This window comes from Gopherus flavomarginatus, chromosome 10, assembly GCF_025201925.1.
Source record: "Gopherus flavomarginatus isolate rGopFla2 chromosome 10, rGopFla2.mat.asm, whole genome shotgun sequence".
Lineage (NCBI taxonomy): Eukaryota > Metazoa > Chordata > Testudines > Testudinidae > Gopherus > Gopherus flavomarginatus.
Window position 1 is genome coordinate 70446648 of NC_066626.1, and position 14408 is coordinate 70461055.

Consider the following 14408-nt stretch of genomic DNA (forward strand, 5'->3'; position numbering starts at 1 on the left):
GGAAAAAGCTAAGGTACTCAATGATTTTTTTGCCTCTGTCTTCATGAACAAGGTCAGCTCCCAGATTACTGCACTGGGCAGCACAGTATGGGGAGGAGGTGACCAGCCCTCTGTGGAGAAAGAAGTGGTTCAGGACTATTTAGAAAAGTTCGACAAGCACAAGTCCATGGGGCCAGATGCACTGTATCCGAGGGTGCTAAATGCGTTGGCGGATGTGATTGCAGAGCCATTGGCCATTCTCTCTGAAAACTCATGGCGAGCGAGGGAGGTCCCAGATGACTGGAAAAAGGCTAATGTAGTGCGCATCTTTAAAAAAGAGAAGGAGGAGGATCCAGGGAACTACAGCCCAATCAGCCTCACTTCAGGCCCTGGAAAAATCATGGAGCAGGTCCCCAAGGAATCAATTTTGAAGCACGAAGAGGAAAGGAAAGCGATCAGGAACAGTCAGCATGGATTCACGATGGGCAAGTCATGCCTGACTAACCTAATTACCTTCTATGATGAGATAACTGGCTTTGTGGATGAGGGGAAAGCAGTGGACATGTTATTCCTTGATTTGAGCAAAGCTTTTGATAACCGTCTCCCACAGTATTCTTGCCAGCAAATTAAAGAAGTATGGGCTGGATGAATGGACTACAAGGTGGACAGAAAACTGGCTAGATCATTGGGCTCAACAGGCAGTGATCAATGGCTCCATGTCTAGTTGGCAGCCAGTATCAAGTGGTGTGCCCCAAGCATCAGTCCTGGGGCCAGTTTTGCTCAATATCTTCATTAATGATCTGGAGGATGGTGTGGATTGCATCCTCAGCAAGTTTGCAGATGACACTAAACTTGGAGGAGTAGTAGATACGCTGGAGGGTAGGGATAGGATACAGAGGGACCTGGATAAATTAGAGGATTGGGCCAAAAGAAATCTGATGAGGTTCAACAAGGACAAGTGCAGAGTCCTGCATTTAGGATGGAAGAATTCCATGCACTGCTACAGACTAGGGACTGAGTGGCTAGGCAGCAGTTCTGCAGAAAAAGACCTGGGGTTTACAGTGGATGAGAAGCTGGATATGAGTCAACAGTATGCCCTTGTTGCCAAGAAGGCTAACGGCATTTTGGGTTGTAAAAGTAGGAGCGTAGCCAGCAGATTGAGGGACGTGATTGTTCCCCTCGATTGAGGCCTCATGTGGAGTACTGTGTCCAGTTTTGGGCCCCACACTAAAAGAAGGATGTGGAAAAATTGGAAAGAGTCCAGCGGAGGGTAACAAAAATGATTAGGGGGCTGGAGCACCTGGCTTATGAGGAGAGGTTGAGCGAACTGGATTATTTAGTCTGCAGAAGAGAAGAATGAGGGAGGATTTGATAACTGCTTTCAACTACCTGAAAGAGAGTTCCAAAGAGGATGGATCTAGATTGTTCTCAGTGGTACCAGATGACAGAACAAGGAGTAACAATCTCAAGTTGCAGTGGGGGAGCTTTAGGTTAGATATTAAGAAAAACTTTTTCACTAGGAGGATGGTGAAGCACTGGAATTGGTTACCTAGGTAGATGGTGGTATCTCCTTCCTTAGAGGTTTTTAAGGTCAGGCTTGACAAAGCCCTGGCTGGGATGATTTAGCTGGGGATTGGTCCTGCTTTGAGCAGGGGGTTGGACTATACAACCTCCTGAGGTCCCTTCCAACCCTGATATTCTATGATTCTAAAGGGAACAGGCAGAGTAACCAGGGCAGAGAATGTTTTTGAGGGACAGCACCTCACAACACTTTATTTGTAGTACAGTGTCATTCATTTCCATCACAGCTATAAGCCTTTTAATGACTGTTGCTAAAATATCGGACAAAACGGATTTTATAGATATTAGTTGTGAGCCCCTCAATTCAATACTCAGCACCTCCATTAGTGTCTCTCAACAAGGGTCAAATGGTTCTGTCTCTTTCAGCCTGACCTTCTGACAATAAGGTCCTTTTAATGTAACAGTTGCTATGTTCATATCCTGTGAAAGATCCCTAGCTTAAAACTGGGAAGAAATATTGCTTTTGTATTCTCTAGTTCAAACACAGGTTATTGGGCTGGATGCAGGAACCACCTGGATGACTCTGGCCTGTGTTATGAAGGAGATCAGGCTAGATGATCATAATAGTCCCTTCCTGTCTTGAAAGCTACATTGATTTGATAAATAATATGGGGCATCAGGCTCCAAATAAGGTAGGTCCCTTAAATAAAAGGAGGACTTTCAACCAAGAGTAATTAATGAGGCTGTTCTAAATCAGAATACATTGTCACTGGGGTATCTGAAAGCTTTCAGGAGTCTGTTATGCCTGTTTCCTATTGCCAGTCACAATTTGGAATCGATATACTTAGTGGATATTTGATCTGCTTTTTGACTATTTAAAGATCATCCAACACGTTAGGACTGAAGCAGGAAAGAAAAGACAGCAAATCACATTACATGGCTTTGGATTAATATCTGTATGCCAAACATTTGCCTTGACTTGAGTAAGAAGCAGACAAGAGCGCAGACAAGAGTTCTAACTGAATGTAGCTGATTCGTCGTCACCAACAGAAACACCAGAGGGTTCACTTTTAGGTAGAATATCTCTTCTGCAAATAAAATAAAGTGATACAAGTTGGAGAGAAAAGACACACAGATGGCACATTTCCTTGCAGAATGGATAAGGTCCAATGCACCTAAATAAATGGAAGCATACGTAGTGTTTGTGGAGAACAATTAACTCTGAAGATGATCTATCTCTATTCCAAGGGCCAGAGCAGGAGGGAAAGTTTACAGACAAGCTCCAGTTCCAACAGAAATCTACAGAGTGGACATTTAAGGAAGTTTACGAGAGGAACTGCAAAAGAAAGCGGCCTGTAATGTGGATTTCACCATCCAGGGAAGCTCAGAGAAAACTGTTTAGATTTTCAGAAACACAAATGGCAGTTAAGACCTGATTCCCACTGAAAGTCAAAGTAGCTAGGCACTTAACTGCCATTTGTATCTTTGAAACTATCCCCCACATTTCTGGCTTTAAAAGTGAGCAGACGAAAAAGGGATATGGAAAACAGTAAGCAGACAGATGCCTGGAACTAAAACCAGAGATGTTTGACTAAATACAATACAAGGTGTGACTATTTCTCCAGGCAGAAGGAAGGTTGGGGTGCAATTTGTATCCTCTTCATAATGTCCAGGGAGGCAGTTAAGCAAGAAAAGCTTTGCCCCGGGAATGGATTGGTGACCCTTCAGCAGATGCCCCTTCTGAGTTCCACCATGGAGAAGCAGGTTCAAGCAGTGGATGGAGCTCCCAAGGAAGGAAGCTTGTACTGGAGAATTGCCAGGAGACACAACAGTAGAGTGAAAGATGAGCCACTGAGATTGGAAGGGATTTTCAGTAAAACTGTTTTCAACTCTTTGGTTTTTGCCTGTTTCTATTAACACCTATTTAGCTTCAAGGACTAATAAGCAGTTTGGAGAAGGCCATTTCTGTTAAAGATTTCAATCCCACCACCAAGGTGTGAGGGCTTACAGTCTAAATCTGCAGAGATTTCCATAGGGACCTCGCACACAGCCAGGTATTCCTGACAGCTTTTAAAGTTAAAAGAAATAAGTAAGGGGGGAAAACATTAAAAAAATAAAACCAATCTTCCAGTAGTGAAAAAGGCACAAACCCAAATGCAACAAAAATTCCTTTCCAGATTACTTTTAAAAGCCATTCTTAACTTAGCCCATTTTGCTGATTTACATCAAGGCACTCTAAAGAAAGAGTGACTTTAGTAGGTTATCTGTAAAGAACAATGGAGTAAGCTAAGAATGGAATTTTAGCTTTAACTGGGATCTTTGCTGCTTTGTTGCATTTTTATCCTATTTTCTTTTTAGATTTTATATAACCCTTATATATAATTATAGAAATGATATGCAATGACTCATATAAGAGCGCTAGAATTAATTAGTTACATGAATTAAATATTTCATTACATAAACAAAAGGAATTAGAAATTCAAAAAGCCATGGCTCTGACTTCCTTATTGTTATTATATTATTATTTATTTACAGCAGCACCTGCCACTTGCTAGGTACTTTCCAAACAATTAAGTCAGGGACAGCCCCTGCTCCAAAGAGCTCATAACCTAAGGCTAGGCAGATAAGCACACAGAGATTAAGGGAAGGAGGGGCAACAGGCAATTTATATACAAATCAATACTACTCACTGTGAGCAGCACAGCTAAAGAGGGACTTTAAGAGGGATTTAAATGTGGACAGGGTAGGGGTCTTGTGAATGAGCTCTGGGTACTTGTATTATGCACAGGGGACAAGGGGGAATAAGGCACGAAGATGTGAGAAGCTGAGAAAAATGTGGACAAGGCTGGGAACATTAGTAGAGTGGAACAGAGAGTAGGCAACCTGGAGCCTGACAAGACAGGATAAGAGGAGAGGGACATGGAACCAGATGCATCTACTAGAGTAAAAGCTATAGGACAGTTTCTAGGAGAGCCATTGGAATCTTATGCACGTCCATCAAATGCCTTGGTTTTGAAAGCACAATACAGACTTCAGGATCCACTCACAAAAGTGCCTCTGCTATGCATCTTTTCTCACTTATAGTTAGCCACTTCAGCTTGCCATCTTTCTACTATAGGTAAGCACTTCACTCCTGTATCTTAAAGGACAAGGTGTGCTTAATCAGTCAGAATGGTGACAGTGCTTTCCAGCATGAGAGCACGGAGGGGATGTGATTGCAGGTGGTGACAGAGGTAGCTGTGCTCTCTGGATAGACAGAAGGGGATTTAAACCAGCACAGAAGAAGGAAATATTGAGCTGAGAATAACAGTGGTGTCCATTGTATCAGCATGCTTTATTTACACAGCAAAGCCTCTGCTCCTGTATTCAGTTTATACACATATGAGAACCCAGGCCATCATAGAAAACAGTATAAATATCTAATTTCCAGCTAAATCTGAAGCCAACCACCATCAATAAAAACATATTTTGCTTAAGGTATAATTTGTTGCTCTTAGTCCTCCAGCCTCTGTTGTCTTCTCTGCTATGCTTAGAATAAACAAAGATCAAAAGGATTACAAGTTTCTTAATTATGATGATGGGAATATCTTTTTGGCTTCCCAAATTAAAAATCGGATAAAATAGCTCTGTTAATTCTGATAATGGTTCCACTATTGACAAACAGGCATCTTTATTATAGTTTTGAGACAACTGACTGCAATCTAGTATCTGTTTAAGGATTATTCTTTTGTCAGCTGAATCAAATCAACAATTGCTTGAGATGTATAACATAAAGGTGACATTTAACATACAGTTCAAATTGCTTTTCATTTTACTCATGTTTAAGTTGTCTTCCTTGCTTGAAGACTAATCTTGGCAGCTATACTTATTTCCTATATTGATCTGGCTACAAACTTTTTCTGTTTTGTCATTGGTTATGAATTATGTGTCATAATTATACATTTCATTTAAAGAAAGAGATCTCTAACTAAAAGAATCTGCCTATCAGGTTCCCTATGCAAATAAGAAACATGCTCTCTGACTCATGTAGTGTGAGTTCCGGTGTTCTCGTAATAAAAAACAGCAAATCACACATAAACAATAGCAAATCAACAGTGACAGCACTGATTTTCTTTCAAGCCCCTATTAGTCACTACATCCTGATTCAGCAAGGTCAAAGTACATGCCAAACTTCAAGCACCTTGCTGAGTCAGGGCCCACTACATGTGGCTGTGTCCATTGAAGCAAATTCCCACACGGGGACAAAGTAAACATGGTGGACCTGGAATCCACACCCAGTTCTGACCATGACTGGCTGTATGACCTTGAGGCAAGTCATGTCACTGCTCTGTGCCCCAGTTTCCCCATCTATAAAACAGGGATTAAGATACCTATACACCTTGGAAAAGCACTTTGAGATCCTTGATTGAAAAGCACTTCATAAGGGCAAAGAGTTATAACTGGAATGAATTCTGAAATCTTCCCTCAAAGCTAGATTGCAGCATTTAGTCACTTGCTGAAGTTTGAGGCATAGTGAAGCCATATTGCTACACAGAACATCTCTAATCTCCCTGCTGTGTAGATAACCCAGGCTTGGGGTCTGCAATGAAACCCAGAAAGTGATTTGGAGTTTTTAATGAAAGGCTCACACAGCTCCACTATGAACATCCAATGTATGTTGCATGCAGACATACCTATATAGTTTGTATTTATTTTGATTTCAATCTAAAAAAGTATGCTACATTTATATACATGCATGTACACACATGCTCATGAAGAGTGGGAGTCATTAAATACTCAGCATTTGGCACTCTGCAGTACCACAGTATCTTCTATTCTATGCATATGAAGAGACCATGGTTACTGCATGTACCTAGAAGTTTGAGTTTTTAAGGCAACCACTGCTCTTGTGCAAACATACCATGTGTGATTATATATATGAGTGTATATTAGGATATCCAAGTGTTTGTATGTGAATGATATGCAAAGAACTCTTTTAACAAGACTGTTCTATTTACATTAATAGCAAAAGGTGTAGAATAGCTTTCCCTACAAAATTTGACTATAACTGCAGTAACTGGAAACTTGGGTCTGTACTGTATCTGTTGCATATTACTATACATCAATTCCTATCTGTGAATCTGCATTCACAGCTTTTCCATCTTTTATAATTTAACACTATTTCTTGTCATAACTTAAAATAAACTGTCTCCTATTAAGTATTATGTAGCATTCTAAAGTTTCCATTAACTATCAATATAATTCATCACATCACCTACTGAATTACATGCAACATCTCTCATCATAAAACACTTTTAAAAAGTGCCACATTAACAGATTTATCCACTCCCAAAGGTGTCTCTGAACAACCACAAGATACAGTAGCAAGTTGATACTTCATATGGGCTATATACACAACACTATGTTCCAGCATACATGAGACACAAATTAATTAACATCCCATGCTTTTGTATCACATTCCATCTGATTTACAGGTAAATATTTATTCAGATTTGTTAAAAATCTCTTTAGAATTATCCAGTCCTAGAAAACCTCATTTATTTAATGCACTGATAACGTTTTTTCCTCCAATAGCATTTGATTTAAAAAAGGAGTGCAAGGTAGAGATATAAGACCTCTTTTTAAATTTACTTACAGGCATACACAATTACATGATGAGCATTTTAGGGCTTCTTGTACAGTATTTCTCTTTTCCCCCTTTATGAAAAACAACTGTTATGCCTGCAAGCTGATTTCTAAGAGAACCCTTCATATGATGCTTAATATTTTGTTGCATCTAGGGGTTCAAAGCCATAAAATGCATCCAAAGAGAAAAATCTCACCTGCAAAAGATCATGAACTTTTAGATTAGCAAAAACAGATGTACATGAGGGGCATATGCAAACCACCATACGATGCATGCCATAAAACTGGTCATGACAGCATTCAGACACTCTAAATACAGTCAGCTGGGCAGACATGAGCATGTCTTGTATGTCATAAAGGCATATTACTGGTTTCTAAATTTCCAATTTAACAAGTGATTTCTATTCACCTCCTAGTTCCACCAGACATCTCAGTGTAATTAAAGTCTTCTGTGATTCCCTGGAACTCTGCATACCCTGTTAGAGTATTAGTAAGAGACACAGTCACCACCTCCACAGCGCTACCTTCCCAAGATCACCCAGACAGCTCTTACCTCAATGGTATACTGTTCAAAAATCCGGAGCTGAAGAAAGATGTCTAGTTTAATTTTCCGCTCATGGAAGAGCTCTTCCATCTGTACCTGGGCCTCGTCAAGCTGCTGAAGGACAGATTCAATGTGGCTGATGGAGCTATTGTGTGGAGTCTTATTGCTGGATACCGCTGAGTCCCTGTGGCAAGGCAGGAGAATGGTTAAAGCTCAGCATTAATGCAAGAAAAGAGCAGGAATTAAACACTCAACTCTGTGCGCAGCTGAGAAGCGAGCCGAAGCACAAAGGGCTGGAGGAAGGTATATGCAATGCTCATTTCTTCTGCTTGTTGAAATCCTGTGTTTCCTGAACTCAACGGCAAGTCAAAACAATGAGCGCATCCTTTCATATGTTGTGACACTTTGACCCCGATACACTAACAAGGAGTTGGAGGGTTGGGGAGCAGAATGGCCCATAAATCTGAACTGATCTCTTGAGGAATCTGACTGGCAATCCCATTTAATTCTAGACCAAATGACCCATTTCTTTCTACAATCAGCCTGTCTCAGGCATCATCCTCAAAGCTGCTACTAACATGCTGTAGATCTTTACAAGTTAAATTATGCCACCATTTGCACTGTTGCTAGTGAATTAAGAAAGTTGGAATTGCCAGTATTTTAGCCTAACAAGACTGGGATTTTTCTGATTCCCCTTGATTACTTAGTTAGAATGCAACATAACCTGGGAAAAATTCCAACACAGTAAGTATTTTAAAACACTAAAGACAGATTGTGACTTGCCCTTGTGTAGGTGCCCAGGGTGATGAGTAGGGTGCAAGGAATCTTCCCCTCACTGTACACTCCATGTGCCCAGGGGTGTTCAGGAACTGCTTCAGCTATGCACCCCCAGAGCACACATCATCCCAAAGGGAGCAGAGAGGAGAAAGGGCCATGGTACCACCGCCTAGTCTCCAATTCAAGCGGACAGGAGGAGCAGGTTGCACCATCTTAATGCCAGGGCTCTGCCTTAATGCCACCATCTGGCCCTGAGACACTTGTGCGTTATAAATACAGGGCAGAAACTATTTTCATTATTGTCACTTTCCTCATTGCTGGCTGTCTCACATTTAACACTAGGGATCTGGAGTCTGAAAGTTGGTTTGAGTTCTTTAATATATGTTTGTTCTGAGGGTTCTTAGGATAAATAAGCTTTTCAGGGCATTAAGGGTAAATTCTCTCCTTAGATATGCCTGTGTAGCTTCCCCTAACTTCAGCGAGAGCCATGTAGGCAGATCTGAAGACAGAATTGAGTGCCAAAGTTTTGGTGCTTAAGCTAAAACAAGTAAATTCAGAACAAAGTTATGTTTTGTTTCCCCCATAAATTACATAGTAGCAGCTGCATTACTTGAGACATTTAAAATAAGACAGTTTGAAGCACTATAAAATATACTGCAAGGAAAAATCCTGCACTGGTAGTGTAATAGGATGAACCAGCAGACATTTTCCATTGCTAGTCCCTATCAGTCTGTGATTCTGTCTTGAAAAAACACCAAACATGTTGAAACATCGATTCCTGGGACTGAAGCAGTAAACTGGCACTTCTGTGCAAGCACTGCAACCTAACCATGATACTGGAAGGTGTCATAAACAGATAGCTAAGGGTTAATGTCTCTTTCACCTGAAGCACCTGACCAGAGGACCAATCAGGAAACCGGATTTTTTTCAACTCTGGGTGGAGGGAAGTTTGTGTCTGAGTCTTTTGTCTGTCTGCCTGCTTTCTCTGAGCTTTGGAGAAGTAGTTTCTACTTTCTAGTCTTCTGTTTCTAAGTGTAAGGACAAAGAGATCAGATAGTAAGTTCTATGGTTTCTTTTCTTTGGTATTTGCATGAATATAAGTGCTGGAGTGCTTTGATTTGTATTCTTTTTGAATAAGGCTGTTTATTCAATATTCTTTTAAGCAATTGACCCTGTGTTGTGTCACCTTAATACAGAGAGACCATTTGTATGTATTTTTCTTTCTTTTTATATAAAGCTTTCTTTTAAGACCTGTTGGAGTTTTTCTTTACTTCAGGGAAATTGAGTCTGTACTCACCAGGGAATTGGTGGGAGGAAGAAATCAGGGGAGATCTGTGTGTTGGATTTGCTAGCCTGATTTTGCATTCCCTCTGGGGGGAATAGGAAAGTACTTTTTGTTTCCAGGATTGGGAACAGAGAGGGGGAGTCACTCTGTGTAGTTTCACAGAGCTTGTGTCTGTGTATCTCTCCAGGAGCACCTGGAGGGGGGAAGGAAAAAAGGATTATTTCCCTTTGTTGTGAGACTCAAGGGATTTGGGTCTTGGGGTCCCCAGGGAAGGTTTTTCAGAGGGACCAGAGTGCCCCAAAACACTCTAATTTTTTGGGTGGTGGCAGCAAGTACCAGGTCCAAGCTGGTAACTAAGCTTGGAAGTTTTCATGCTAACCCCCATATTTTGGACGCTAAGGTCCAAATCTGGGACTAAGGTTATCACAGAAGGTGATTAAGAATTTGCTTCTAGCCCTGTATAATGGGTGGTGTGTAGCTGCACCACCCCAGGAGAAGCTCCACAAAGAAACTATGACTTGAGCTCCCGTTTTGCACAGTTGCATGGGGAAGCACGCTGAGTTAGCTTATTACCAAACACAGCGCATTTCCCCACACTCCTGGCCAGCGAGCTTGTAGTCCATGGAACCAAGACTCTGCCTTCTTCTGTCCTTCCTTACCCATTGGGTCACAGCAAGAAATATCAAGCAAGGAATCCCTGTTCTTCCCTCCTGCACTCAAAAGGCTGTGATCCAGGTAAGCCTTGTGCAGTTGTTCAGTGAGGCAGAGACATGTACACCCTGTTTCCCCTCATGTAGCTGCACAAGGTTGAATCACAATCAAGCTCTATATAACCACATTATATATAGCAAACGTTCTTGTGGTGGAATATATATAGCTGCATGTGGAGGAAGGGAGAGAGGTAGTTTGTATCTACAGATTCTGTATAGAAGACTCAAGAAGAATGAATAAGATTGTTGGCATTTAGTTAGTTCCCATTAAACAAGTTACTTCTTCTATTTTAGCAATGATCATTTGGTTACATTCCTGGCAGGTATTGGAAGATTCTTCACACTAAGATAAACTTCCCAATAAAAAAATATAGGGCTTGATTCTAATCTCGGTCACACCAGGAAAAATCAGTAAAACACCACTGAAGTCAAAGTTAAACCAGTGTAAATGAGAGCAGAACATGACCCTTGAGGTGGAATTTCTTGATAAGATACAGTGGCACAGGATAAGAGCAAAGTTTAAGAAACTTATATTTACTGAGAGGAAGGAAACATTTCTTAAAGTCAGTCAATTAGCGCATTCTAAATTGGGTAAAAAGAGCAGCTTTAATTTATAATACAAATGCCAATACAAGAACAATCTGACAGCATGAATAAACTACATGTATTGTACACAGTGAAATACTGTGGCCTATTATGTAACTATACAGGTTTTATTTACAGGCATACAGCTTCCATACAGCAAGAGTAATCACGTAACTCATTGGGCCTCAGCTCAGAACCATTTAACAATCTTCCATAAATATTCACTCAAAAATATTCACTTGAAAAACATTTAATCTATACATTTACCAATTCATCAGATACAGCAACCCATGCTGATTCATAGACTATTCTTCTTAGTCTCTACAAATCACTCCCTGCAGTTTCTATAAAATACTAGTAGAGCCTGAATGATCATAAATATAAAAAAGGTAGTGAATAAATCCTCCTGTTAAATTGTAAGTTACATTTCCCCCATTAAATTGCACCTAACGCACAATGCTTCACCAGATTTCTTGACATCTCTCCTGAGGTAGGAAACATACCTGAGCTGTTGGATTAGATCTTCCCCTTCTTTAATGACATTGAGGGTAGCATCCAGCGTGGCTGTTTGCTGCTGTTGGAACTGCTTGATAAGCTCCTGAACCGCATCCACCGAGTCAGCACAGACATCCTCTAAGAGCTCCTTCTGCAGATCTTCCATCCATGTCCACAGCTGTGAAGGAGGGGAAAGAAATACAAATCAGAAAGAGACAGAGGTTGAAATTTAACCCTTTTATCCTTTAATCCCATTTTAGAAAGCATTAATCAAGACTCTACACACAAATGGTTTCAGATGCTAAATGATACCTAAACTTATGGTTTTAAAATCAAAAACCTGTCCTGAGTTCTCGATTCTGGTAGATGGAATTTAATTTTAAACATCAAAGTAAAATACACATATCAGAATATTAAGCATTTCATATCTCAATTTAATTGGCATCTCAGTCTATTATATATCACTATAACCTTAAACTAACATACTGCTGTAACGAACTCTACATACAACAAATACATTATAACCCCTTAAATTTGCAATGACCCAGTCCTATCAGGAGCTGAGTGTCCTCAACTCCCATTCATTTCACTTGGAGTTGAAGGTGTTCAGCATCTTGTAGGATCAGGCCCTAAGAAAATATATCCAGTGTGTGATATTTATTGATTGATAATCAGTTGTGCCCAGTCAACCATGCTTTCCATACAGTATTTCTGCAATGTGCCCTCTGCATCTGAGATTGTGACTTTAGGATCTAGATGAAATCCAGACATAATAAGAAGGTGTCTGTTTTTACTAAGACAGCAGTGACCCCAATCAATTCTATGCTGATCCATTCATTTAAAATGGTCCTGACTATTAGTTAAAAACATCATTTTACTAAGTGTTTAGATTAGAATTTCCAGCCCACTGTTCACTCACTGAAATCTGAACAGCAGACAAGCCCAAGCTCCTAGATAGTTACAAAGCCCCCTACAAAGCACTAAGGTTTCCCCATTAAGCTTGCCTTAAGAGCAGTGTAAAACTGTACCAACTGAGCTGGCGATGTGCCAGCAAATCCTCATGGCTCTATGAGAGAATATTTTCCACTTGATGTGTCCCATTAACCCAGTCTCTGTTGCTCTCTGTCGCATCTTGGGCAAGGTGACAGGACAAGTCACTGTATTGGGAAGTGTCTCCATTCCAATTGTGACAATTCTAAAAAGGACAGGGCTAGTACATTGGGCAACAGTGGAACTGTGTTTTGTCTACTCTTCCATGCCGCTACAAAGTCGTTCTCCTCAAAAAGAGTTAGAGGTACACATCAAGGAAAAAACAGACCACTACATGGGAGAGTCAGTGAAGTGGGTAAAACTATGTTGCTCTTCAGAATGAGGCCCAATTAACCATGAGCCTATTGATTTGTTGGGGGAATCAGGCTTCCTGTGTTCTGTTCCTAACTCTGTTACTGTCTATTTGTGTAACCATGGGCAAGTCACTTAGGAAAGCATTTTCAAAAATGTCTATATTTGCTTGAGATTGCACCTGAATATCTGAACTCATTAACTTCAGATCTTTCCAGAGGATGACCTTTGATTGTGAGGATTTGCATAACAAAAGCTATCAGAATTTAGGTTATCCTTGACTCAGATGGTTTTAAATCTTTAGATTCCACCAATCCCTGGGAAATCCTAATACAAAGGATCAGTCAGTATTAATGAGATTATGAAGATATTTCAGAAACAACTTGCAAAAGGAATCTGACTCAAGTTTATCTTTATTTCACATCTCCCAGGTATTGTACTACTAGTAATTCCAATTAGAATAATTCACTAAAAAAGGCCCTTCATTTATACGCGCAGCAAAAGTAATAAAATGAAATCTACTACAGCATCACTCGGAGGTCAAGCTGGTTGTTAAGTGAGACCAAGAAGCCACACTGTTTATTTCAGCTTGATACAATTCAGTAAAACATTTTGTGTTTTAGGGGACTGATTTTTAATTCTGACGCAACTACTGAATTGATTTTAAACCCATTTCGCATATGAACCCTATCAGAAAGAGTTTATAATGCACTTCACTGTAGCCCTTCCCTGGATTCAATAACGCTTTTCCACCCTTTCTGTTCTAATGAGTGAAGATCCCATGGTGTGACAGGGAATGATCACTAAATCATGTCAAAGGTTGCTATTCTGCACCTCAAGTCATACTTCTATGTTGCAATGTGCAGAGTATTACTGAGCACTGGTATTTCTTGTCAATGATTTAAGAGTTGTTATTCTCAGCTTAGAGTAATTGTGAGGCTCAAATTTAATCTGTTTCCACTAAAAAATGGAAATTGAATGCAGGAATCAACAGAAAATATCACTTGGTAAACACCATTTGTACCATGGAAACATTTACTAAGGAAATTTGAAAACAAATGAGTTGCACAAATTAAACAAACTGCCATCAAACTGCATTAAAAAAAACCTGTATGATCCATTGTTCATACCAGCGGGTCACTACATGATTTTCAGAGGTGCTGAGCATTCTCAATATCCACAGACATCAGTGGAAATGGAAAGTGCTCAGCCTCTCTTAAAAATCAGTCCATTCCAACAACCGATTTTAAAAACCAAGGCAACTTTTCATATCTATAAATCATTAGCTTTTGATTCAGATCATTTTTCAGTGGATAACCAGACTGAAAAGAATAAGTCATCAGACATATGGTACGTGGCCCATAGGCTTCCCTAGTCAGTGTAACATATGCTGCAGCTTACTCCTGGGCAGCCAGTTCATTTTAGGCTGAGTACAGATTCTGTTTTTCATTGAAACCCTTTATGTTTTGTAATAAAGTTTTTGGCATACATTTGCAGGAAGTGAGTTTTCCTCCTGCATTTTTAGCATTAGTAAAATTTGCAGTCA

General features: G+C 40.1%; 1 protein-coding gene across 8 annotated transcripts in view; it reads right to left on the bottom strand.

The window, feature by feature from the left end:
- The window catches only part of KALRN (kalirin RhoGEF kinase), an 805383-nt gene that overhangs the window by 279916 nt on the left and 511059 nt on the right, over window positions 1-14408 (bottom strand). For all 8 annotated transcript variants that reach the window (XM_050916883.1, XM_050916882.1, XM_050916885.1 and 5 more), the window contains exons 12-13: window positions 11530-11699; window positions 7679-7853 (exon numbers count right to left, since the gene is read on the bottom strand). In XM_050916883.1, the coding sequence (XP_050772840.1) occupies window positions 7679-7853; window positions 11530-11699 (345 nt within the window). The remainder of the gene's footprint in view (window positions 1-7678; window positions 7854-11529; window positions 11700-14408) is intronic.